Source organism: Hemitrygon akajei, chromosome 28, assembly GCF_048418815.1.
Source record: "Hemitrygon akajei chromosome 28, sHemAka1.3, whole genome shotgun sequence".
Classification (NCBI taxonomy): Eukaryota; Metazoa; Chordata; class Chondrichthyes; order Myliobatiformes; family Dasyatidae; genus Hemitrygon; species Hemitrygon akajei.
The window spans coordinates 2,448,323-2,475,406 of record NC_133151.1 but is presented as its reverse complement, the minus strand read 5'-3'; the positions used below and the strand labels follow the sequence as shown (position 1 = coordinate 2,475,406).

The following is a 27,084-nucleotide window of genomic DNA, read 5'->3' as shown; positions in this document are numbered from 1 at the left end:
ATAGTGAGGCAACCAGAACTGGACACAGTACTCCAAGTGTGGCCTAACCAGAGTTTTATAGAGCTGCATCATTACATTGCGTCTCTTAAACTCTATCCCTCGACTTATGAAAGCTAACACCCCATAAGCTTTCTTAACTACCCTATCTACCTGTGAGGCAACTTTCAGGGATCTGTGGACATGTACCCCCAGATCCCTCTGCTCCTCCACACTCCCAAGTACCCTGCCAGTAACTATATTCTCCTGTCGGTAACTATATACTCTAGTCCTGAACTTCATTGACTGATGAATGACTCGTATGTAAATAGAATATGACTTCAACTCCTCAATACACCAGTGTTAAGTGCATTTATGTATGTATCCACAGTATATGCACTTATAGGAGGTTATGTAAAACTGGGACAGCGGTAGACTCGGAATATTAAACAGTACGCATGCAGAATTGGATGATTATTTTGAAATCTTCAAAATTTTGGGATCTAAGAGATACGCATCCATTCGCATTTATCGCAAAATATGCGTCCACGGACAAGTTCACCGAGCTGTCCATAAATGCACCAGGGCCACAGCTTGCAAGCAAAACACATTTCTAATTCATACGTACTTGTAGTTTCCATGGCAACGCTCCTTAGAAACCAGAGATTGCTCCAGACTGCAGCATCAGATGAGGAAAAAGAGCTTACTTAACAATGAGACCGCAACGTATTGATCGGACTAATTGATTTCATTTCAAAGTTACCGTTTGGATTTTCATTTTAATTGTTTGCAATGTGCGGATGGGTTCCTGGTCACCGTTCGATGCAACCTGGTCTATTTTTTTTCAGCGCCGGGCCTGAAAATTTCTGATTCTCTCAGTCATCAATGTCAAAAGCTGCGGTATCTAGCCTGAATACCAATCTGCTTCTCTCGTCTCGCGGAGATTTAGCACGCCATCCATCATGGCCACAATGTGATCCTATGATCAAAAGCGAACCAAATGGTATGTATTGGCACTTCATTCGTTACTGAATAATGATAATGTTAGTAAGCAGTTACTTCATTGCAATATCTATTTCAGAGCAAATATCAGGTGTACCAAGGATGCAAGTTGCTTTCTTTAATTTTTTCCCGTAGGTGCATTGTTTCTAAAACAAAAAGCTGCTGGAAATGGAAATGTTTTTCCCTTCTTCCAAAGGCGGAATTAGATTTAATAAGAATATAGGGTCGTAATAACATTGAGCAGATCACTGTTGATGTGATGCTTGGAGCAAAATGTATAACAGCATTGAGATACATAGCACGTAAATTTTATACATGTGTAACTGCATGTGTCTGCAGTACATAACAGAGGCTGCAGGCTGAAACACACGGGGACATTTCAAAACCAGGGATGGCGATTGCTGTCCCAGCAATCAATGCAAGCACCTTCCTCCCCATCATCCATTGAAATGTACCAAATTTGGTATTTTTAGAGGAAACTATGAAAATACGACAGTTAAACGCAAAGAAAGGTTGGGAGAGCTGGTCTGGCTTGGAACTTGGTGAAGGGAAGTCATATCGCAAGGCTGGTCAACCAACTTTCTTCTTCCAATCAGCAGCTCAAGTTGAAGGTGCAACTATTAATTAGGCGACTGATTATAGTTGTGCTTTGCGATAGGTTGAATTAGCATTGTATAGATACCAGTGCAGGCCGCTTCCAGTGGTGTCCCTGCAATTATCCGTCACGTCATGAGACTAGCGTGCAAAGCGGATTCAGCTCTAGATGACCAACTGTTAACCAGTTTCTCAACCACTGGTCTGAGAAGCTCCTTTACTACCACGATGAGGCCACACTCAGGCTGGACAAGCAACACCTTATGTTCCATCGGGGTAGCCTCCAAGCTGATGGCACGAACATTGATTTCTCTGACTTCTGGTAATCGCACAACCCCTCCTTCACCAATCTCTGTTTCTGTTTCCCTTTCTCACTTACCACCATACCTGCCCATCACCTCCCTCTGGTCCTCCTCCCCCTTCCCTTTCTTCCACGGCCTTCCGTCCTCTCCTATCAGATTCCCCCTTCTCCAGCCCTTTATTTCTTTCACCAGTCAACTTGCCAGTTCTTTACATCACCCCTTCCCCCATTCCTGGTTTCACCTATCTACTGCCGCCTTGTACTTCCCTCCTTCCCACCCTCCACCTTCTTAATCTGACTTCTTCCCCCTTCCTTTCCAGTCCTGATGATGGGACTCAGGCTGAAACGTTGACTGTTACTCTGTACCATAGATGCTGCCTGACCTGCTGAGCACATCCAGCACATTGTGTGCATTGCGCTACATTTCCAGCACCTGCCGTACCTCTATCGCTCTCTCTCTTTCTCTCTCCCTCCTCCCTCTCTCTCCCTCTCCCTCTATATATATATATATACACACACACACACACACACATACACATACATATATTACTGTAATTTGCTTTTTTTGTTATCATGTATTGCATTGTACTGCTGACGCAAAGACAACAAATTTCACAACATATGGGGTGATATTAAACCTGATTCTGTTTCTGATTTTGGCCTTTAAAGAAATTCTAAAGCCCATAAGACCCAGTAATAGAATTAGGCCATTCAGCCCATCACGTCATTCTATCGCTGATTCATTATTCCTCTTGCCTTCTCCTCGTAAACTTTGACACCCTGACTAATCAAGAACCTATCAACCTCCGCTTTAATTACACCCAGTGACTTGGCCACGACAGCCGCCTGCATTGATGAACTCCACAGATCCACCACTCTCTGGCTAAAGAAATTCCTCCTTATCTGAAGGACTCACCTGGAAGGACTGCTTGGGATCCTGAACGGAGGCGAGGGAGGAGGGGAATGGACAGGGATAGCACCTTGGCTGCCTGCAGGGATAAGTACGAGGAGGCAGAGTAGTGGGGAGAGATGAACGGAGAAGGGAATTACAGAGGGAGCGATCACTGCGGAAAGTGGAGAGGGGGAGGGGAGGTAAAGGTATGTTTGGAGGCAAGACTCTTTTGAAAGTGGATGATATCTGGAACTCACTGCTAGAGTAACTGGTGCAGACAGATCAAATCACCATATTTAAGAGGCACATTGACAGACGCTTGAATAGACAAGACACAGAAAAAAACACACCTCTTCTGGGAAAATAGGGTTAGTGATGACAGGACAAAGGCCAGTACGGACACAGTGGGCTGAAAAGCTAAAACTCTTGGACTGTGTACTGTAACTGAGAGTTGGCCGCACTTATACGAGAACCTAGCTGATCTCTCTTGTCAGGATCTGGAGTGCTTCTCATTAAAAAAAAAGAGATGGTAGTAATTCACAAGAGCCTGGCAATCCTTGAAATGAAGATTTAAATCCCTTAACTACAATGCATCTATTTTGTTCGTTTGACATTCTCGAATCAGAATCAGGTTTAATATCACCAGCATATGTTGTGAAATTTGTTGGCTTTGTGGCAGCAGTACAATGCAATATGCAGTAATAGAGAGAAAACAAAACTGTGAATTACAGTATATACATGAACAAAAAATAAGATAACATTTTATTTATCCAGAAGGAAATTATTGCAAGATTGCACAGTCAGAAATATGTACTTTAAAATACAAAATATAAGCATTGGGGTAGAAAAAAATATATAAAAAGTGCATTAAAAGGTAACAGCGCAGATGTGCAATGAAACCAAATACTTATATACTTAAGGAGGAGGAGTTGTAGAGTCAAGTCACTTTTATTGTCATTTTGACCACAACTGCTGGTACAGTACACAGTAAAAATGAGACAACGTTTTTTCAGGACCATGGTGTTACATGACACAGTACAAAAACTAGACTGAACTACGTAAAAAAAACAACAGAGAAAAAAAAAACTACATGAGACTATAGACCTACCCAGGACTGCATAAAGTGCACGAAACAGTGCAGGCATTACAATAAATAATAAACAGGACAATAGGGCAGTCAGGTGTCAGTCCAGGCTCTGGGTATTGAGGAGTCTGAAGAAACTGTTACACAGTCTGGTCGTGAGAGCCCAAATGCTTCGGTGCCTTTTCCCGGACGGCAGGAGGGAGAAGAGTTTGTATGAGGGGTGCGTGGGGTCCTTCATAATGCTGTTTGCTTTGCGGATGCAGTGTGTAGTGTAAATGTCAGTAATGGCGGGAAGAGAGACCCCGATGATCTTCTCAGCTTATAGACACAGGGAGAAAGGACCTCCTGTGGCATATATATAGTAAGATAGTATTTAATATCAATTAAATAAGTAGTGCAAAAATAGGAAATTTAAAAAGTAGTGAAGTAGTGTTCAATGTCCATTCAGAAATTGGCTGACAAAGAGAAAGATGTTCCGAGTGTGTACCTTCACCATTCTGTACCTCCTTCCTGATGGTAGCAATGAGAACAAGGCATGACCTGGGTGATGGGGTGGGCATGCAACAGGCAGTAGTTACTGGGGAGGGAAGAGGGGAATATCTACATTTAGAATTTAAATGTATATTATACTGCTGGTCACCACATGGATGCAAAGGATCATGAGTCGATTAGTTGGTTGTATTCTCACTTGGCTCTGGTTGGCAAAATCTTTTCCTCTCAGAACTGACTGTCACTGTCGTGGCAGACGGTTTCAGCGTCTCTTGGCTTCTTTCCTCAGTAGGCGTGTCATTCCACTCCCAAAAAAAAAGCCTCCTTTGGCAGCCATTTCTTTTCAGTCAACTTTTACACAATGTGACCTCCAGCTGAACCCACGGCCGCTAAAGCACTGGGCAACAATTGCGATGGCTGACTATTGACCTAGGGGTAGAGTTCGAATCCCACAACACCAGTTGGAAGGTCACTTACATTACAGATTTCTTTAAAGCTAATCTCAGTGATAGTGACTATGTGAAACTACTGGACTGCTGGTTCATACCATCTGGTTTACTGATATCTTTCAGTAAATGAAACATGAGCTTACTCAGTATGGCCAAGATAGGGACAGACCCACTGTAATACAGCTGACACTACAGAACTTCCATAACACAGCAAACCAGTCAGCCCGTCAAGTTTATTTCAGTTCAAATCCCAGGACCCATTACGCAGCTCTTTTCCCCACAGCTGAGCAAATTAATTGCTGCTGAATGCCTATCCAATTCCCTACTGAAGTCACTGACTGACCCAGTCTCCACTCTTTAAATTTCAAAGTGAATTTTATTATCGGAGTACATATATGTAACCATATACAACCATGAAATTCATTTTCTTGTGGCCTTAGAATCTACAGAATAATAATAACCTTAATAATAAAAATTCAAGATGATAAAGGTGGAAAATGCCGAGGAAAAACCGGAAACAATCCAACGCATTACAGGATCCTGTAGTGGTTTAACTCAATCTGATTACTTCCACCAGGCACGGTCAAGTGACAAGCATCATTCATCAAAACCTTGTTTTAAAATACAAACTCATGAAAGAAATCACAGCTTACTATAATAACAAGCCTGATCCAGTTTTAGAGTCGGAATTCCACAAATTATATTACGATCTGTTATTACAGATCGGACAATCCATAATAACCGGATATAATAGCAGGATAAAGAAACAAGAGCAACTTACTTAACAGATATAGCTCTTCCAAACACACATAACTTACAGAAATCACCAAGTTACAAAACACCAGAAATATGGTGAATTAAAAGAGGAAATTGAAAGACTATGGAACATGAACAGGGAATACATTGTTCTGATTGTAATATCTACAACTCATCCCAAAGTCATTATACAATAGCTAAACAATTAGGGCCACAGAGTATTATGTATGTCAATCTTCAGAAAGCCACAATACAAACCACCACTAGAATAGTCAGAAAGTTGGTAGAATGCAGCAGGCCAGGCAGCATCTATAGGAAGAAGTACAGTCGACATTTTGGGCTGAGACCCTTCGTCAGGACCGAAGGGTGTTGGCCCGAAACGTCGACTGTGCTTCTTCCTATAGATGCTGCCTGGCCTGCTGCGTTCCACCAGAATTTTGTGCGTGTTGCTTGAATTTCCAGCATCTGCAGATTTCCTCGTGTTTGCGTAGTCAGGAAGTTCCTAGCCATCGAGAAATCAGTGTGCTTGGCTATGCCCGTACCTCAGGTTTTACCAGCTTAAGCTGAGAAAAAATGTTTCACAATAACAATAATAATAACCATAACGGGATCAATGAAAGACCACCCAACTTGGCTGCTTTACCAGAGTGCAAAAGGCAACAAACTGCAAATACTTACAGGCAGTCCACTACAGAACTCAAATGTATTTTTTAAATGCTTTTGCAAACCATCCTCTTGTATTTTACTCAAAATTATAAACCTGTTAGTGGTACTTGATCTATTCACTTGATTTATCTAATTTTACTTTATCTGAACCAATTATAATCTCAAATACTTCCATTAAATTTTCTCTCAACCTTCTAGAATAACATCCCTAGCATTACTTTGCACCAAAATGTCTCATCACTGACAGTTTTTTTTCAGGTGGTAACCTGACTTCAACATTGTGCTTCATTTTGTGGCCTAACCAGTGTTTACCTCTGTTTGTGAAAATATAAAACACTGAAGTATTGTGTCCAATTTCATTAGGAGTTTGAGGAGATTTGGTACATTATCAAAAAAACACTTGCAAATTTCTACAGATGTGCTGTGGAGAGCATTCTGACTGGCTGTATCACTGTCTGGTGTGGGGGGAAGAGGGGCAGCTAGTGCACAGGATCGAAGTAAGCTGCAGAGAGTTGTAAACTCGGTCAGCTCCATCATGGGCACCAGCCTCCATAGTATCCAGGACATCTTCAAGGAGCCATACATCAAAAAGGCAGCATCCATCATTGAGGACCCCCATCACCCAGGGCGTGCCTTCTCATTGTTACCGTCCTGAAGGCACACACTCAATGATTCAGGAACAGCTTCTTCCCCTCTGCCATCTGATTTCTGAATGGACACTGAACCCGTGAGCACTACTTCACTGGATGAAACCAGTTGTAGGTATTACAACTGGGACTTCCAAGTATAGACTGATAAGTAGGTACTGGCCAACCAACCAGACACAGTAATACTGAACAAGGTACTGAAGAAAGCAATAATAATAGATGTGGCAATCCTGAAGGAAGAGAAAAATATGAGAAGCTGGAACATAACATAAGAACATAAGAAACAGGGGCAGGAGTCGGCCATCTGGCCCATCGAGCCAACCCCGCCATTCAATAAGATCATGGCTGATCTGGGCATGAACTCACCTCCACCTACCTGCCTTTTCCCCATAACCCTTAATCCCCCTACTATGCAGAAATCTATCCAGCCTTGTCTTAAATATATTTACTGAGGCAGCCTCCACTGCTTCATTGGGCAGAGAATTCCACAGATTCACCACCCTCTGGGAAAAGCAGTTCCTCCTCATCTCCGTCCTAAATCTGCTCCCCCGAATCTTGAGGCTGTGACCCCTAGTTCTAGTCTCACCGACCAGTGGAAACAACTTTCCTGCCTCTATCTTATCTATAACTTTAATTATTATATATGTTTCTATAATATCTCCCCTCATTCTTCTGAATTCCAGCAATACAGTCCCAGGCAACTCAATCTCTCCTCATAGCCTAACCCCCTCATCTCTGGAATCAACCTGGTGAACCTCGTTCGTACCACCTCCAAAGCCAGTATATCCTTCCTCAAGTAAGGAGACCAGTTACAGAATAAATGTGTATGAAAAAAAAGTGTTACCCAGCCCCCCTCCCCTTAACCCCTCCCCTAACATCCCTATTAAAAAAATAAGAAAGAAAAAAAAAAGAAAAAGACAAATACAAAAATGTAAAAATTTTATTCCAGTTTATTGGCATTCTTTGGTGAATAATAAAGTATGTTCAATAATTGTACATATAAAAAAAAAGTAAGGAGACCAGAACTGCACGCAGAACTCCAGGTGAGGTCTCCCCAGTACCCTGTACAGTTGCAGCATAACCTCCCCGCTCTTAAATTCAATCCCTCCAGCAACGAAGGCCAACATTCCATTTGCCTTCTTGACAGCCTGATGCACCTGCAAACCAACCTTTTGTCATTCATGCACAAGCACTCCCGAGTCCCTCTGCCCAGCAGCATGCTGCAATCTTTTACCTTTTAAATAATAATCTGCTCTTTCATTTTTCCTTCCAAACTGGATGACCTCGCATCTACTAACGTTGTACTCCATCTGCCAGACACTTGCCCACTCACTTAACCTATCTAGATCTCTCTGTTGACTCTTTATATCTTCTGTACAATTAGCTTTTCCACTCAATTTAGTGTCATCAGCAAACCTAGATACACTACAGTCAGTCTCCTCTTCTGGATCGTATATCATAAAGGGTTGTGGGCTGCTGCGGCAGACCACTCACCACCAGCCACAGTAACACCCATGTATCCCAACTCTGTTTTCTATTAGTTAACCAATCCTCTATCCATGCTAATACAACACCCCCAACTCCATGCATGGATGTCTTTTATGCAGCACCTTATCGAATGCCTTCTTGAAATCCAAGTAAATAACATCCATATGTTCCCCTCTATCCATTGTGCTTGTTATATCCTCAAAGAACTCCAGTAAGTTTGGCAAACAGGACCTGCCTTTGCTGTGTCTGCCTGATGGATCCATTTCTTTCCAGATGCCTCGCTATTTCTTCTTTAATGATAGCTTCAAGCATTTTCCCAACTACAGATATTGGCCTATAGTTACCTGCTTTTTGCTATATCCTTTTTTGAACAGTGGCGTTACATTCGATATCTTCCAATCTGCCAGGACCTGCCTGGAACCCAGAGAATTTTGACAAATTATCATCAAAGCCTTCACTATAACTTCTGCCATTTCTTTCAATACCCTGGGATGCATTCCATCAGGACCAGGAGACTTACCTATCTTCAGGCCCACAAGTTTACTTTTTAGCGATTGCTATTGTATCGAGGTCCTCACCTACCATCGCATCCATAACATCTCTCTTTGGCATATTAGACATGTCCTCCACCATGAAGACTGACTGACACTAATTCAAAGCCTCTTCCATTTCCTCATCATCCAATCAATTTCCCCTTCTCGTCCTCCAAGGGACCTACTTTCACTTTAGCCGCCCTTTTCCACTTTATATAATTATTAAAACTTTAACTATCCATTTTTATATTTTGTGCTAGTTTATTTTTATAATCTAGCATCCCTTACTTTATTGTTTGCCTAGTGGTTCTTTGTTGCTTTTTAAAATTTTCCCAATCTTCCAGTTTCCCACTACTCTTGGAGATTTTGTATGCATGAGCTTTTAGTTCGATGCCTTCTTTTATTTCCCTAGTTATCCAAGGGCTGGCTCTCTCTACCTTTACTGTCCTTGCTTTTAATTGGAATATACTTCTGTTGAGCACTGTGAAAAATCTCTTTGAAAGTCTTCCACTGCTCCTCAACCGTCCCACCATATAGCCTGTGTCCCCAGTCTACAGGAGCCAAATCCTCCCTTATCCCATGGTAGTTTCCATTGTGTAGGCATAATACACTGGTTTTAGATCGAACTATTGCACCCTCCATTTGTATAAGAAACTCAATCATACTGTGATCACTCTTTCCAAGAGAAGTACCAGGGCTTGAAAGAGCAGATGGGAAGATGCGGACAGTTAAAGCAAGAGTAATCCTGGCAGTGACAGGAGCACTTGGGAGCTGTGACACCTGAACTGGGAGTGTGGCTCCAACAAATCCCAGGAACAACATCTGAGATCTCGGTCCAGAAGAGCGCACTATTAGGAACAGCAAGGATACCGCGCTGAACCTTCAAGTTCTTGGGCCTCTGGTAGAAGCCTTGAGATTGAGGGAAAAATACACATACACACCATACGGGACAAAGAACCAAAAATATATATACTCACTGTAATTCACAGATCTTTTTCTCTATTATTATGTATTACATTGGATTGCTGCCGCAGATTTAACAAATTTCATGACAAACGCTGGTGATATTAAACCTGATTCTGAATACTGATCACTGCAATAGGAAGGTGTGAAAATGCTTGAGGGAGCGAAGAATATTATCTGTATTGTGAATTCTATGTGCCCCTCCAACAACCTTTTCAACACGCCTTTCCAATTCCAATTATTTTTGTACATGCACACCCAGGTTCCCCTTTTCCTCTCCATCCTTTCATCTATGTTATCCCTCCTTATTCAAATATAGAAGTGGGAGTAGGTTAAATAGCTCATTAAGCCTGCTTCACCATTGAATAAGATCATAGTTTCAAGTCTATCTGGCCTTGACCCATGGATCCATGAAAATCTATCCACTTTAAGCTTGAATTTACTAAATCAATTCAACCTCCACAGCTCTCGAGAGGAGAGAGTGCCGAAGACTCACAACCTGTTGAGAAAAGAAATTTCCCCTCATCTCAGTAAAAATAGGGGAATCTTTTTCTTGATCCCACGCCACTGACAGTGATAATAAACCTGATGCTGATAACAACTCATTATCTACCCCACTGAACCCCTTCAGGACCTGATATTTTAAAAGGATAAACAAGAGAAAATCTGCAGATGCTGGAAATCTGAGCAACACCCACAAAACTGCTGGAAGAACTCAGCAGGCCAGAAAAAAAGTACAGTTGACATTTCAGGCCGAGACCCTTCAACAGGACTCAACACCAGAATTGAACTGGATGAAACAGCAACACCAAGATTCCATAAACATAGACAAAGCATGCTCACTTTCTGAATAAGATAACTCTTTCCTATCTGGAACCGATCTTCTAAACTTATTCTTCTTAAACAATCTTCTCCACTCCTATTTTTTCCACTGAAGTGTATTGTTTGTTTGTTATGTGTCATGTCATATGTGTCATGAGCGATCGTGGTCTTTCCTTGACCATGATTGTTCTCGGGAAATTTTTCAACGTCAGTGTTTTGCCATTGCTTTCTGCTGGGCAGTGTCTTTACATGACGGGTGACCCCAGTCAATATCAATACTCTTCAAAAATTGTCTGCCTGGGCAACCAGGACTTGTGATATGCACCGGCTGCTCATTCAACCAACTGTCACCTGCTCCAAAGGCTTCGTGTGACTCTGACCAGGGGGAGGGGGGTGCTAAGCATGTGTTACACCTTGCCGAAGGCTGATTTGCAGGCTACTGGTGGGAAGGAGCGCCTTACACCTCCTTTGGCAGAGATGCATCTCCACCCCACCATCCTACCAAAGTGTATAACCTCATAAAAAAAAAAGCTACAGGAGGAACTCAGCAGGTCAGGCAGCAAACATAGAGGGAAATGGGTGGTCAAAATTTCAACACACTTCATGGGATTAATGGGAGTATAGCCCCTGTGAAGCAGTGAGGGTGAGGGGTTAAATGGCAGGTGGAATGGGAGTGCGGAGAAAGCGATAGAGAATTGAAAACCAACGAAGTCTGATTTGGGCGGAAGGGTGAAGCACTGCAGTCTCATGTGTCATCATCTGGATAACCTCCCTATCAAAGGTGGTGATGAATTAGCATGCAGAAAGGAGATTGAAATATGGCTGTATCGTGTCTTAACAACAACCTCTCTCTCACTCAATGTCAGCAAGACCAAGGTACTGATTATAGACTAGGACAGAGAAACCCGAGGTCCATGAGCTAGCCCTCATCAGAGGGACAGAGATGGAGAGGGTCAGTAACTTTAAATTCCTGGTGTCACTATTTCAGAGGACCTGGTCTGGACTCAGCACGTAAATGGAATTGTGAAGAAAGCACAGCTTCCTGGTATGGAAGAACCAGTGCCTTTGAATGGAAAATCCTACAAAAGGCCGTGGATTCGGCCTAGTACATAATGGGTAAAGCCCTCCCAACCACTGAGCACATCTGCATGAAACGCTGTCGTTGGAAAGCAGCATCCGTCATCAGAGATCCCCGCCACCCAGGCCATGCTCTTTTCCCGCTGCTGCCATTAGGTAGAAGCCTCAGGACTCGTACCACCAGGTTCAAGAACAGTAACCACCCCACAACCATCAGACTCTCGAACAAAAGGGGATAACTACACTCACTTGCCCATCCATTGAGATGTTCCCACAACCAGTGATCTCACTTTAAGGACTCTTTATCTCATGTTCTTGTTATTTATTGCTACTTATTTATATTTGCATTTGCGCAGTTTGTTGTCTTTTGCCCTCTGGCTGATCTTTCATTGATCCAGTTATAGTTACCATTCTATAGCTGAGTATGCCCGCAGGAAAATGACCTCAGGGTTGTATAAGGTGACATATATGTACTTTGATAATAAAATTTATTTAAAAATTTGAAAAATACTCCATTTTGTACTCCAAGTCAGAGTTTTACCCAATGTTTATATCTTACATCCCACTCTTTACAATTCACAATCCCATTTAGCTTCATATCATCAGCAAATGTAGATGCAACGTACTCAATCCCTTTGTCTAAATTATTGAGTAAAATTCTGTGATCAAATTCACAAAGTTTGTTATTTTTGTTTTGCACCGTACTTCCAATTACAATCTTTACCTAGAACAGTACTGCCCAGGCACAGACCCTTCGGCCAATGTGCCTGCACTGACCATGATGCCAGTCTAAATGAGGGGTGCCTGATCCTTTTTATGCCTTGGATTAAAACCATAGAGCAAGGGGTCCATGGACCTCATAAGACCATAAGATATAGGAGCAGAAGTAGGCCATTCAGCCCATCGAGTCTGCTCTACCATTCAATCATTGGCTGATCCGTTTCTTCCAATCATCTCCACTCCCCTGCCTTCACCCCATACCCTTTGATGCCCTGGCTAATCAAGAATCTATCTATCTCTGCTTTAAATACACCCAATCACTCGGTCTCCACAGCTGCTCGTGGCAGCAAATTCCACAGATTTACCACCGTCTGAATGAAGTAATTTCTCCGCATTTCTGTCTAAAAGGACGTCCTTCAATCCTGAAGTCATGCCCTCATGTCCTAGAATCCCCTACCATGGGAAATAATTTTGCCATATCAAATCTGTTCAGGCCTTTTAACATTTAGAATGTTTCTATGAGATCCTCCCTCATTGCCTAAACTCTAGGGAATACAGCCCAAGCTGCCGGACGTTCCTCATACGATAACCCTTTTATTCCTGGAATCATTCTTGCGAATCTTCTCTGAACCCTCTCCAATGTCAGTATATCCTTTCTAAAATACAGAGCCCAAAATTGCACACAATACTCCAAGTGTGGTCTCATGAGTGTCTTATAGAGCCCCAACATCACATCCCTGCTCTTATATTCTCCATCTCTAGAAATGAATGCCAATATTGCATTTGCCTTTTTCACAACCAACTCAACCCGGAGGTTAACCTTTAGGGTATCTCGCACAAGGACTCCCAAGTCCCTTTGCAACTCTGCATTTTGAATTCTCTCCCCATCTAAATAATAGTCTGCCCGTTTATTTCTTCCACCAAAGTGCATGACCATACACTTTCCAACATTGTATTTCATTTGCCACTTCTTTGCCCATTCCCCTAAACTATCTAAGCCTCTCTGCAGGCTCTCTGTTTCCTCAACACTACCCGTTCCTCCACCTATCTTTGTACCATTGGAAAATTTAGCCACAAATCTATTAATTACGTAGTCCAACTCATTGACATACATCGTAAAAAGCAGCGGTCCCAACACCAACCCCTATGGAACTCCACTGGTAACTGGCAGCCAGCCAGAAAAGGATCCCTTTATTCCCACCCTGTTTTCTGATGACCAGCCAATGCTCCACCCATGCTAGTAACTTCCCTGTAATTCCATGGACTCTTATCTTGCTAAGCAGCCTCATGTGCGGCACCTTGTCAAAGGCCTTCTGAAAGTCCAAATATACCAGGTCAACCTTTGTCTACGCTACTTGTAATTTCCTCAAAGAATTGCAGTAGGTTTGTCAGGGAGGATTTTCCTTTCAGAAAACCATGCTGGTTTTGGCCTATCTTGTCATGTGCCTCCAGGTGCTCCGTAATCTTGTCCCTAACAATCGATTACAACAACTTTCCAACCACTGATGTCAGGCTAACAGGTCTATAGTTATATCCCACTAGGGATAGGGTTCCTCTTTGTCCTCACCTACCTCCCCACCAGCCTCCATGTCCAACATATAATTCTCCATAACTTCCGCCATCTCCAAAAGGATCCCACCACCAAGCACATCTTTCCCTTCCCCCCAACTTTCTGCTTTCCGCAGGGATCGCTCCCTACGCGACTCCCTTGTCCATTCATTCCTCCTGTCTCTTCCCACCAATCTCCCCCCTGGCACTTACCCTTGTAAGCGGAACAAGTACTACACCTGCCCTTACACTTCCTCCGTCACCGCCATTCAGGGCCCCAGACAGTCCTTCCAGGTGAGGTGACTCTTCACCTGTGAGTCGGCTGGTGTGATATACTGTCTGGTGCTCCCGTTATGGCCTTCTATATATTGGTGAGACCCGACGCAGACTGGGAGACCATTTTGCTGAACAGCTACGCACTGTCCGCCAGAGGAAGCAGGATCTCCCAGTGGCCACACATTTTAATTCCACATCCCATTCCCATTCTGATATGTCTATCCATGGCCTCTACTGTCAAGATGAAGCCACACTCAGGTTGGAGGAACAACACCTGATATTCCATCTGGGTAGCCTCCAACCTGATGGCATGAACATTGACTTCTCTAACTTCCGTAACTGCCCCTCCTCCCCTTCTTACCCCATCCCTAATTTTTAAATTTTAAATAATTTTGTTTTCCTCTCTCTTTCCCTCTCACAATAACTCCTTGCCTGTTCTCCATCTTCCTCTGCTGCTCACCTCCCTCTTTCTTTCTTCCAAGGCCTTCCATCCTATGATACTCCCCCTTCTCCAGCCTTGTATCCCTTTTGCCAATCAACTTCCCAGCTGTTAGCTTCATCCCTCCCCCTCCTGTCTTCTCCTATCATTTCGGGTCCCCCCCCCCTCCCACTTTCAAATCTCTTACTATCTCTTCTTTCTGTTAGTCCTGATGAAGGGTCTTGACTGTACATCTTCCTATAGATGCTGCCTGGTTCCACCAGCATTTTGTGTGTATTGCTTGAATTTCCAGTATCTGCAGATTTTCATGTGTTTGAGGTCTATAGTTTCCTTTCTGCTGCCCCCCACACTTCTTAAATAGCAGAGTAACATTTGCAATTTTCCAGTCCTCTAGTACAATGCCAGAATCTATTGATTCTTGAAAAATCATTGTTAATGCCTTGGCAATCTCTCCAGCTGCTTCCTTCAGAACCCGAGGGTGCATTCCATCAGGTCCAGGAGATTTATCCACCCTCAGACCATTAAGTTTCCTGAGCACCTTCTCAGTCATAATTTTCACTGTATGAACTTCATTTCCCTTACACTCTTGAATGCCTGGTAGACTGCAGACGTCTCCCACTGTGAAGACTGATGCAAAATACACATTTAGTTCCTCTGCCATCTCTGCATCTCTCATTACAATATCTCCAGCATCAATTTGTATTGGTCCTATATCTACCATTGACTCTCTTTTACCCTTTATATACTTGAAAAAGCTTTTAGTATCTTCTTTGATATTAGTAGCCAGCTTCATCTCATAATTCATCTTTTCCTTCTGCAAGTTGTTAAAAGCTTCCCAATCCTCTATCTTCCCACAAGCTCTGGCTTCCTTGTATGCCCTCTCATTTGCTTTTACTTTGGCTCTAACTTCACTTGCCAGCCATGGTAATGTCCTTCTTCCCTTTGAAATTTTCTTGTTATTTGGAATATATCGGTCTTGTACTTCCCCTGTTTTTCGCAAAAACTCCAGCCATTGCTGCTCTGCTGTCCTTCCTGCAAATGTCCCCTTTCAGTCAACTTTGGCCAGTTCCCCTCTCATGCCATTGTAATTTCCTTTATTCCACTGAAATACCGACAACATTGGATTTTATTTTTCCCCTCTCAAATTTCAATGTGAACTTGGTCATATTGTGATCACTGTTCCCTAAGGGTTCCTTAACCTTAAGCTCTCTGGATCATTGCACAACACCCAATCCAGCACAGTCCATGTTAGGAACCCCTGATCTGAACAAATCCTGTTTGCTTGTACATGGTCCCACTGTTCTCTACCGGTTTATACGTGTCTAAATATGTCTTGAACATTGTTATTGTATCTGTTTCTACCACTTACTCTGGCAGCACACAGCAGATACTTGACACTGTGTAAAAAAACATGTCTTGCAAACCTCCTTTAAACTTTCCCCCTTTCACCTTAAACCTATGCCATCAAGGATGTCACACTGCCATCTTGGGGGAAATTGGATTCCTGTTAATTGGGCCATCAGTTAATTGTGTCAGCTGCTTATTTGGGACAGCATAAAAAGAACACAATTGAATTGATAAGATAGCTGGGATACCCTTCGTTTATTCGGGACACTCTGCTGGTTAACTGGGACTAGAAACCGTTGCTGAACAGTTTCTAACCAGTATCAGGTGTGAGCATGTCTGGCCGTTAGATACGACGCCATGCTTGGAGCAAACAGTTTTTAAATGCATTAGTTGTGTGTGCTTGTGTTCAAAAAGCCGTGATTTTTGTCATTGATAGTTGGTGAGAAATAAGCAGTAAGACAATTTAAAAACTGGTCTGCTTACTTAAGTTTTCAAGTTTTCAGGCCTGTAGATTTCAGAAACAGCTGGGAGGGAAAATTAAACAATTTCACTACAACAAGTTAGGCACTATGAAGAATTTGAAGGTATCGATAATCATCTGGAATGTTACAATGGAAGTGAAGATTTGGAGAAGGTGTTCACTGATAGCACTGTGTGAAGGCAGCACTAAGTATCTGCGTGGGTTTTCTTCACTTAGAGGCAAATAAAAGAATGCACCAGTGAACACTGGATGAATTTCTTTGTTGATAACTATTAGGAACTAATACAGTTTCATAGTACTGCAGTAGCATTGACAGTTTTGTATTTTTTCTGTATTCCATTCAAATACGTGGCACAGTAGCGTTGTGGTTAGCACAACACCCCGCAGTACCAGTGACCTGGGTTCAATTCCTGCTGTTGTCTGTAAGGAGTTTGTATGTTCTCCCTGTGACCACGTGGATTTCCTCTGGATGATCCAGTTTCTTCCCACAGTCCAAGAACGTACCGACTGGTAGGTTAACTGGCCATTGTAAATTGTCCCATGATTAGGCTAGGGCTAAATCAGGGACAGCTGGGCCCTGCAGCTTGAAGGGCCAGAAGGGCCTATTCTGTGCTGTTTCTTGATAAATAAATAATTTGTTACTCAGTTAAATGATAGATTGCCTTTTTTTTTAATACCTTTTTAACTATTTCCCTGAAACTTCTGCGAATTGGAGCAACTGCTTAATTGAACCAAAATGTTATTGGTCCAAAGTGCCCCAATTAACTGGAATCCATTGTAGTTCAATCAAGTTGCGCCTCAGCCTCTGATGTTGTAGAAACTACAATCCAAGTTTATCCAAACTCTCCTTATTGTTAATACACTCAAATCCAGTTAATATGAGGTAGCTTTATTCTGGGATTAGAAGGGAATAAAACTATAAAGAACTGGAAATACTCAGCCCAATAGGCAGGACCCATGGAGACTTCTGTTGAAAAGCCAACTCTGATTCTCTCTCCACTATACTGATCATCTGAATGGTTCCAAAACTTCATACAGTACGTTTTTATTTATGGTTTCCAGCATTCAGAGTATTTTGCTACTATGTCAGGTTTAATGGGGACTTCACAACATTTATTTCAGCAAGTAGTTCAGTATAAGTGGCCGGGGAAATCTAAAAAAAACCTTGAACCAGACTTTCACCCAACGTTGTAGTTAAGTCACCAGCAGCATGTTGGTGAGGTCAGCTGAGAAGATCAATCGGGCCTCTCTTCCCGCCATTACAGACATTTACACCACACACTGCATCCGCAAAGCAAATAGCATTGTGAAGGACCCCACGCCCCACTCATATAAACTCTTCTCCCTCCTGCCATCCGGGAAAAGGTACCGAAGCATTCAGGCTCTCACGACCAGACTGTGTAACTGTTTCTTCCCCCAAGCCACCAGACTCCTCAATACCCAGAGTCTAGACTGACATCTACATCATTTATTATTGTATTGAAGTTTGTCCTCCACTGTGCCTATTGTCTTGTTTATTTATTTATTAATTATTGTACTGCCCTGCACTGTTTCGTGCACTTTATGTAGTCCTGTGTAGGTCTGTAGTCTAGTGTAGTTTTTGTGCTGTTTTACGTAGTCTAGTGTAGCCTTGAGTTGTCTCACATAGTCTAGTGTAGTATTGTGTTGTTTCGTGTAGCCCCATGGTCCTGGAAGAATGTTGTTTTGTTTTAACTGTGTACTGTACCAGCAGTTTATGGTCGAAATGACAATAAAAAGCGACTTGACTTGACTTGAAATAAATGGTACAAATGCACTCAAGTCGAGATTTCTTCTGAGTATAGAGGTTCAGTAAACCTCTTTACTGAAGAGGTCTTTACCGAAGATCTTCTGTGCATGTAGATCTTAAAATAGGTTCCTTAAAGTTGTTATAGCCGGTGGTGATAATGGGGACAAGCTCCCACTACCTACTAAATGCTGCCAATGGCGTGCGCCTCAAATAGCCTCTGGCAACCAAGTCCAGCTCTTGGCCTTCACGTGTGGCTTAGCTACTACACCCGGCGGAACAGTTTCTACTGACAGGAGAAGGGGCAAAGGCGGGTTACCGGTGCCTTAAAACCAGTCACTTCAGGTAGATGGGGCTCATCAGCTGTGGTCGGCAGCTCATCTAGGAGAAGGAAAACTCTGATCTCAAACCTCTACTGCCTTCTGGCTATAACCACTCATGGAGAAGGCTTCGGGGATAAACCCCAAGGAACAATCTGGCACTGGAGTCCCTAAGGCAGCCTTATGTTGAGTTCAACATTGACAGGCAACTCCTGTGATGCCACTGGTGTTAAACTATATTGGTCTCTGCCGTTCCTTTGGATTCATCAGTTGCATGGAGAAGGGGAGTCTACTGCATGGGCAACAGCTGTTCTCATATTGTACTGCCCTGACAGCTAGGACACAACATCCATGGTCAATCCTCAGATCTTAAATTAGGCTGTGTGAAAATTAAATAGCCATATTTTTAAAAGATTAAAAGATTAGTTTTATTTGTCACATATACAAGATTCCACTTGTGCTAAAAAGTGTTGGGCCCCAAGTTTAAAAAAATGATGGCATGGGCTTCTATTCAAGGACCCAGTCTTTCCAAGCGAGGCAGCACTTCAACCTGAGAATCTGCTGGAGTCACCTATTGTGTCCTGATGTGGCCTTCTCTACACTGGTGAGACCCGTCGTAAAATTGGGGACGCGCTTCGTCGAGCATCTCTGCTCCATCCGCCAAAAGCGGAACTATCTGGCGCCCAAACATTTTAATTCTGATTCCCATTCATATTCCAGCTTGTCGGTTCATAGCTTCCTCTTGTGCCAAAATATGGCGGCTCTCAGGGTGGAGAAGCCACACCTTATATTCCATCAGGGTAGCCTCCTGAGGTATGAATATTGATTTCTTCTTTGGGTAAAAAAAATATTTTCTTCCCCCTCCCCTCTTCTATTCCCCACTCTGGTCTATCACCTCTTCTTACCTGCCTATCACTTTTCCCCTGGGTTCTCTCTTCCTTTCCTTTCTCCTATTGTCCACTCTTCTCTCCTGTCAGATCCCTTCTTCTCCAACCCTTGACCTTTCCTACCCACCTGGCTTCACCTATCACCTCCAGCTAGCCTCCTTTCCCTCCCACTGCCTCATTATTCTGGCATCTTTCCAGTCCTAAAGAAGGGTCTCAGCCCAAAATGTCAATTGTTTATTCATTTCTACAGATGCTACCTTACCTGTTGAGTTCCTGCAGCATTTTGTGTGTGGTGCTTTGGATTTCCAGCAATTGCAGACTTTCTCGTGTTTATGATTTCCCACAGGCTACGTAATCCTAATGTTTTGAAATGACTCACAGTGGATGTCTGAGGACAACTCCATCAGAGTGCAGCACACTGTAAGAGCATGAAAATAGCATGTAGCATTTAAGCAAGAGGAAGCTTACAGACCATCATTGAAAAAAAATGTATCAAGATCAAAATTTGTGGCTCTACAACATTCCAGAGTAAATCAGCTTTCCATTTCATTCTGTTTGTCAACTTCTGCCGAAACTATAGTCCTCTACGATGCTATGTGGAATGGAAACGTTCAAAAACTATTTTAGCTGGCTGAGACATCCAGGAAAATTTCCAAGGGGAAATACCCTTTAAAATCTGGGAAATTCCACCAACAAGTTGGAGAATATATTTTACCAAAGGATGGTAGAAAATCTCCCACAAAGCTTCTTGATATTTATCAATCTGAGACTACTAGGCAAAAGACAAGTTTCTCAAGAATTTTGTGTATGCACGCGCACGCACACTCAAAACGCTGGAGAAATTCAGCCGGTCAGGCAGCATTTATGGACAGAAATAAACAGTTGCCATTTTGGGCTGAGACCCTTCACCTGACGAAGAACATCAGCCCAAAAGTCTAACTGTTTATTCTTTTGCATAGATTTTATTTATTATTTATTGAGATACAGCACGGAACAGCCCCTTCTGGCTCTTTGAGCCGCATCGCCCAGCATTACCCCGATTTAGTCCTAGCCTAATCATGGGACAATTTACAATGACCAAATAACCTGCCAACCGGTAGGTCTTTGGGATGTAGGAGGAAACCAGAGCACCTGGAGAAAACCCACGTAGTAATGAGGTGAAAGTACAAACTCCTTGCAGGCAGCGGTGGGATTTGAACCCGGGTCTTCTGTTCTGTAAAGCATTGGGCTAACCACTACACCACAGTGCTGCCCCCCTCCGATGCTCCCTGACTGCTAAGTTCCTCCAGCAATTTGTGTGGGCTGCTCGGACTTTCAGCATTTGCAGAATCTGTTGTGTTCAGAATCGGAAGAAATATTTATTTTTCTTAAAAGTGGTTATGTTCTGGAATTCTCTACCTAAAAGGGCCATTTGAGGAGTTAATTGAGACTTTCAAATGAGAAATCAAATTAACACCAGAGGGGGGGAGAGAAAGCAGGGCTGCAGAGAAAATGCAAGGTATCAGGAATCACCAGGTAGGACAGAAAGTTGAGCTGCCACTTCACAGCTCCAGTGACTACTGTTCAATCCTAACCTCTAGCGTCGCCTGTTTTCTCCCTGTACATTTGTTTGCACAGGGTTCCTCCCAAATCCTACAGAAGTGCAGGTCGGCAGATCAATTGGACATTATAAATTGTCCTTAGTGTGTCTCAGGGACAGAATGGAAACATGGACAAAATTGGACTACTGCAATTTGGGCTTGACGGTGAGACCAGCATGGAGTATGTTGAGGTTACAAAAGAGAAAGTGTTGGAGCTTCTGAAAGCATTAGGATAGGTAGAGTTTGATAGGTTCCTGATTAGTAAGGGTGTCCAAGGTTATGGGGAGAAGGCAGGAGAATGTGGTTGAGAATGACAATTGAATGGTGTAGCAGACTTGATGGGCCAAATGGACTAATTCTGCTCCTGTAAAGTCCCTTGGGCCAGATGGAATATATCCTAGGTTACTATGGCAAGTGAGGGAACTGAGTTCTGGGTCGTTGACAACGATCTTTGCATCATCCCTGGCCACAGCAGTAGGACCCAGAAGACTGGAAGATGGCAACTGTTATTCTATTGTTCAAGAAAAGCAACAGAGATTATCCTGGAATTATAGACCAGCGAGTTTTACATCAGCGGTGGGCAAACTAATGGAGAGGATTCTTCAGAACAGGATTTACAGGAACTTGGAGAAGCATTTTCTTATTCGGGATCATCAACATGGCTTCGAGAGGGGCAGGTTGTGCCTCGAGTTTTTCGAGGATGAAGGAGGAGTGGTGTGTGGTGTATATGGATTTTAGTGAGGCATTTAATTTGGAAGGCTCATCCAGAAAGGCATGATGCTTGGGATCCGTGGAAACTTGGCTACAAGGATTAAGAATTGGCTTGCCCTTTGAAGGTAACACAGGTAGCAGATGGGACATGAGGTAAGCGACTTATGGTGTTCTACAGGGATTCACTCTGGGAACTCCTGCTCTTTTAAGACTTTAATAAATGACTTGGAAGAGGATGTGGAAGGGTGGGTTAGTAAATTTCCAGATGACACGAGGGTTGCTGGTATTGTGGATCAAGCTGAGGGTCGTTGTAGGTTACAATGGAATACAAGAAAGGATGCAGGGCAGGGCGGAGAAGTTGCAGTTGGAGTTCAGTCTGGGGAAGCATGAAGTGATACACTTTGGAAGATTGAACTTCAAGGGAGAGTACAGGGTTAATGGCAGGATGTCAAGCAGTGTGGAGGAACAGAGGGATCTTGGAGTCTGAATGCATAGATCCCTCAGAGTCACTGCACAGGTCGACAAGGGTGGTTAAGAAGGTATGTGGTATGTTGATATTCTTTAGTGGGAGACAATTTCAACAGCTACAAGGTAATGTTGCAGCTCTATGAAACTCTGGTTAGATCACACTTAAGAGTATTGTGTTCAGTTTTGTTTGTCTCATTATAGGAAGAATATGGAAACTATATGGAGAATGTGCAGAGGATGCTGTCAGGATTAGATAAAACGTCTTATGTGGAAAGACTGAGTGAGCTCTATTATTATTATTAATGAGATACGCACAGAGTAGGTCTTATGACACCTTGAGCTGTGCTGCCCAGCAATCCCCGATTTAATCCTGGCCTAATCACAGGACAATTTACAATGACCAATTAACCTGTGGGAAGAAACCAGAGCACTTAGAGAAAAACCCATTTGGTCACGGGGAAAGTGTACAAATTCCTTACGAGCAGTGGCGGGAATTGAACCCAGGTCGTTGGTACTGTAAAGTGTTGTGCTAACCACTAAGCTACAGTGCTGCTCTGCTCCAATGAAGAAGGATGAAAGATGACAGTAGAGGTATATAAGATTATGAGGCTATGGATAGCCAGCACCCTTTTCCCTAATGACCAATAACCAGAAATCTGCTTGAAGCGTGGAGTAAAGTTTTGAGGGAGATGTCGGAGGTAGGTTTTTCATTTTACAAAGAGGATGGCAGGTGTCTGGAACACACTGGCAAGTGAGGTGGCAGAGGATGATACAATTGGCACAGTTAAAAGACTCAAGAGATAGGCACATAGATGCTAGAAAAACTGAGGGTTATGGGCTGTGTAGGAGGGAAGGACTAGATTAATCGTGGAGTAGATTTCTTCCCTCTTCTCACTATTACTGTTGGGAAGCAGGTACAGGAGCCTGAAAGCACACACTCAGCGATTCACGAACAACTTCTTCCCCTCTGCCATCGGATTTCTAAATGGACATCGAACCCATGAACACTACCTATTCTTTGTGCAACGCTCAGCTATCTCGACTCGTACGCATCTAGGGGAGACCCCGTCCCCTGCCCAACCTTGTCTCATGGTTGCATCGGTTGCTGTGCATTGCCACCTGATACGGCCTCAAACATCAATCAGCAGCCAGCACACAATGTACGTTTTACGAATTACACTTTATAAATCGTACTAGAACTAGGTAATTAATAGCGATACAATATATATGAAAGAAAAGGCGCCAAAACTTATCAGAGTTCAGTCAATTCGTGCACAACCGTTGGAGCTCAACTATCGAAGTCTTCTGTCCACTATTCGATCTTCTCCGACCTCCTCGACCCGCCGCCTGGGACCAACCTCGGTGGTCGACCAGAGCGCATCCAGCATATCCTCCTTCCTCACGATCTCCCCTCCAACTCCCCAAAAGTCCGCACAACACTAGCTTACAGACCCAGAAGAAAGAATAACATCTATCCCAATTGGTTAACAAATGAATACAATTCTCGTTATCAGTAATTATAACCCAAACAAGCTGTGAGAGAAAGCACTCTCTCACCAGTTACCATAACAAAGAAGCATTCTTACTTTTAACATAACAAAGAAGCCATTTTGATTAACATACGCAGTAACATAAAGAATTTGCACTACTTATTTTAACTTAACTATTTAACAGACTATTTACTTAATGAATCTCAGTTTTTCCCCTCTATATTTATCAAGTATTTCATTGTACTGCTGCTGTAAAGTTAAGAAATTTCACAACATAAGCTGGTGATTTTAATCTGATATGGGTCAACACAAAGGGCCCATGCTGTGCTATACTATCCTAAGGTTGGCAAAGACTCGGTGGGGTGAAGGGTCTGTTTCTATGCTGTATGAGGCTATTAACATATTTATTTCTGATTTCAGGAACCATAATTAACCCATTAAAACATTTTCCAGCGTTACAAGTGAACTCTACAAGAATGGACGCCCAACCGTCCTTTATAAAGGAAAAGCTCCCTTCCAATATGAACGCAAGCCTGGAGTGCATCTTTCCTGTGCTCACCAACTGCTCTCCGGGCAAGAACCACACGGAAGCGAAGACAGCTATCCACAGAGCCACGCTGGCCACGTGCATCCTACTGCTGATCCTGGTGTTCTGCCTGGGCTCCTATGGGAACCTCATTGTCTTCTCGTCCTTCTTCAACCCAGCCTACAGGAAGTTTAGGACGCATTTTGATTTCATGATCCTGAACCTGTCGTTCTGTGACCTTTTCATCTGCCTTGTGACCGCCCCCATGTTTGGCTTTGTGATGTTTTCCAACAACGGGAGTAGCATGTCGGACACTTTCTGCTTCACCTTCCACCTCACCAGTACGGGATTTGTTATCATGTCGCTGAAAACAGTGGCTGTTATAGCCGTTCATCGTCTGCGCATGGTGTTGGGACAACAAACAAACCATTCCTCCTCCTTTCTCTGCAGACTCCTTTTTACTATCATACTGTGGACCATCAGCTTCACCTTGGCCACCTTATCGGCCATGACGAGGTACCACAGTTCCAAGATCTGTGTCCCCCTGCTAGGGCTGATCAACGAAGATGGCAAGGCCATTTTGTACACCTACGTGGTCGACTTCACCCTTTGCATGGGCATTGTTGCAATTTCTTACGCAATGATCGCCCAGACTCTGCACAAGAACGCGCAGGTACACCGGTGCCCCATAATTACTGTGGTGGACCCCAAAAACCCTGACAGTTTTGTCCCTCCTGAAGGACCAGGGCCCTCTTTATACAGGAAACAGAAATCCAACAAAGCCCCACACGTGCAGATACACCTGCACGCCCATGACCAAAGTAAAAATGCTGCAGCATCCAATAAAAAGCTAGAACAAACTGTGAACCTATCAGCTGTCAAAGATTCCAAAGCAGTCGTGACTTGTATCATGATACTACTATCGGTGGTCTGCTGTCTGCCACTGGGTATTGCATTGGTGCATGACGTCCTTTCTTCCGAAAACAGTTTTATCATCTATCAGTTTGAGCTCTGTGGGTTAACCTTGGTATTTTTTAGGTCAGGCCTCAACCCATTTATCTATTCTCGTAACAACTCGGGCCTCCGCAAGAAGGTGGCTTGGTGCACGCACCTCGTGACGCTGCTGCTGTGCTGCAAGCAGAAAACGAGGTTGAAAGCGGTGGGAGACGGCAGCCTGGTTGCAAACAGGAACAAGTCTTCTCACCACGACACCAACTCAGCATACATCCTCTCTCCCAAGCCGCAGAGAAAGCTAGTCGACCAGGCCTGTGGTCCGAGTAACTCAAAGGACGCCTTTGCCTCGGTAGACCCTCAGCAAAAAGCACAAAGCTCCTCCACACCCATTAACACTAGGATAGAGCCTTATTACAGCATCTACAACACCAGTGCCCTTCAGGAGAACAGCACTCCTTCAAGCCTGCAGCCCAAGAGACATGCCTTAGGGTCAGCTCAATCCTATACTGGAGTGTACTACCACATCTCAAAAACATCAGATTTCATGCAGGACTATGACAGCAACTCTGCCAAACACATTCCCATTCCGTCTGTCTAAACCAAAAATCATTCTGCGGGAACGGACGACATATTGCTGGCAAGAATGCTTTCCCTTGAGTAATATAAAGTAACTCCGCTGATCACAGGGCACTGTACTGTTAAGATGTCAAACATATAACAATGAACACTGGTTATACCTTCCTCTTAAGCCCATCACCCCTACTGGGGCACAGGCCGCCAACAGCAGCTTGCCAGGGTACTCTGTCCAAGGCCAGTCCTTCAAGTTGACCCCAGGTGTAGCCCATCTTCTTGGTGTTAGAACCTTCTTCTCCCAGGGACAAGGTCTCCAGAGCCTCTGTCGGTGTTTCTACAGGGTTTTTACGGGATAGTGGGTTGGTAGCCCCATGACCAACCCTCCTCCTTTTGCAGATGGGCTTGGGACCACCGACAGCGGGGTTGATTTTTATCTAACAATCCACAAGACGCTGGTTCAGCATGGCATTTGTATGTTTCCCTGCCAGGTGACACGGATGTAGGCTGCAAATTGTATAACTGTGCACCAAAACTGTCAAAAATCATAGGATATTGTTGGCAACAAAGTGACTGATGATACATTAAACAGGCTTACTGAAAGGATGGAATCCTTGCCCCTGCTCCACATAACTGACATCTCTAATCTGCTTTTCAGGGTTCAGCTGAGATGTTAGATCGGCATTGCTCTCCTTGGTTGAAAAAGGTTTCAAGGAGATTTTGATAGAGGTGCACAAGATTTACAAGGACGTTGCCGGGACTTGAGGACCTGAGTTATAGGGAAAGGTTAAATAGGTTAGGACTTTATTCTCTGAACCGTAGGAGAAAGAGAGGAGATTTGATAGAATTATGAGGGGTATAGATAGGGTAAATGGAAGCAGGTTTTTTTCCCATTGCAACACAGCAACTCAACAGGTCAGTCAGCATCTGTGGAGAGGAATAAACAGGTGACATTTCAGGCCGAGACCCTTCAGCAGAATTGGAAAGGATGGGGGAAGAAGTCAGAATGAGAAGGTTGTGGGAGGGAGGGGAAGGAGTACAAGCCGGAAGGTGATGTGTGAAGTCAGGTGGGTGGGGGAAGGGGAGGTGAAGTAAGAACCTGGAGGTGATAGGTGGAAAAGGTATTGGGTTGGAGAATCTGGTAGGAGAGTGGACCATAGGGGAAAGGGAAGGAGGAAGGGCACTAGGGGGAGATGGCAGATTGGTGAGGACAAGAAAAGAAATAAGAGGGGGCCAGAGTGGGGAACTGAGGAGGAAAGGGAG

At 43.5% G+C, this 27,084-nt stretch overlaps 1 protein-coding gene across 1 annotated transcript; it reads left to right on the top strand.

Annotated features, from left to right (window-relative positions):
- The first annotated feature begins 623 nt into the window (after nucleotides 1-623).
- LOC140717622 (probable G-protein coupled receptor 75) lies at nucleotides 624-26,802 on the top strand. The gene is made up of 2 exons (XM_073031206.1): nucleotides 624-979; nucleotides 24,192-26,802. The coding sequence occupies exons 1-2, from the start codon at nucleotides 862-864 to the stop codon at nucleotides 25,847-25,849; spliced, it is 1,776 nt and encodes a 591-aa protein (XP_072887307.1). The 5' UTR covers nucleotides 624-861; the 3' UTR covers nucleotides 25,850-26,802.
- The last annotated feature ends 282 nt before the right edge of the window (nucleotides 26,803-27,084 follow it).

Coding starts and splice junctions, on each gene's coding strand:
- LOC140717622 (XM_073031206.1), top strand. CDS start 862: ATGTCAAAAGCTGCGGTATCTAGCCTGAATACCAATCTGCTTCTCTCG. Junction 980..24,191: donor GATCAAAAGCGAACCAAATG/GTATGTATTGGC, acceptor TTCTGATTTCAG/GAACCATAATTAACCCATTA.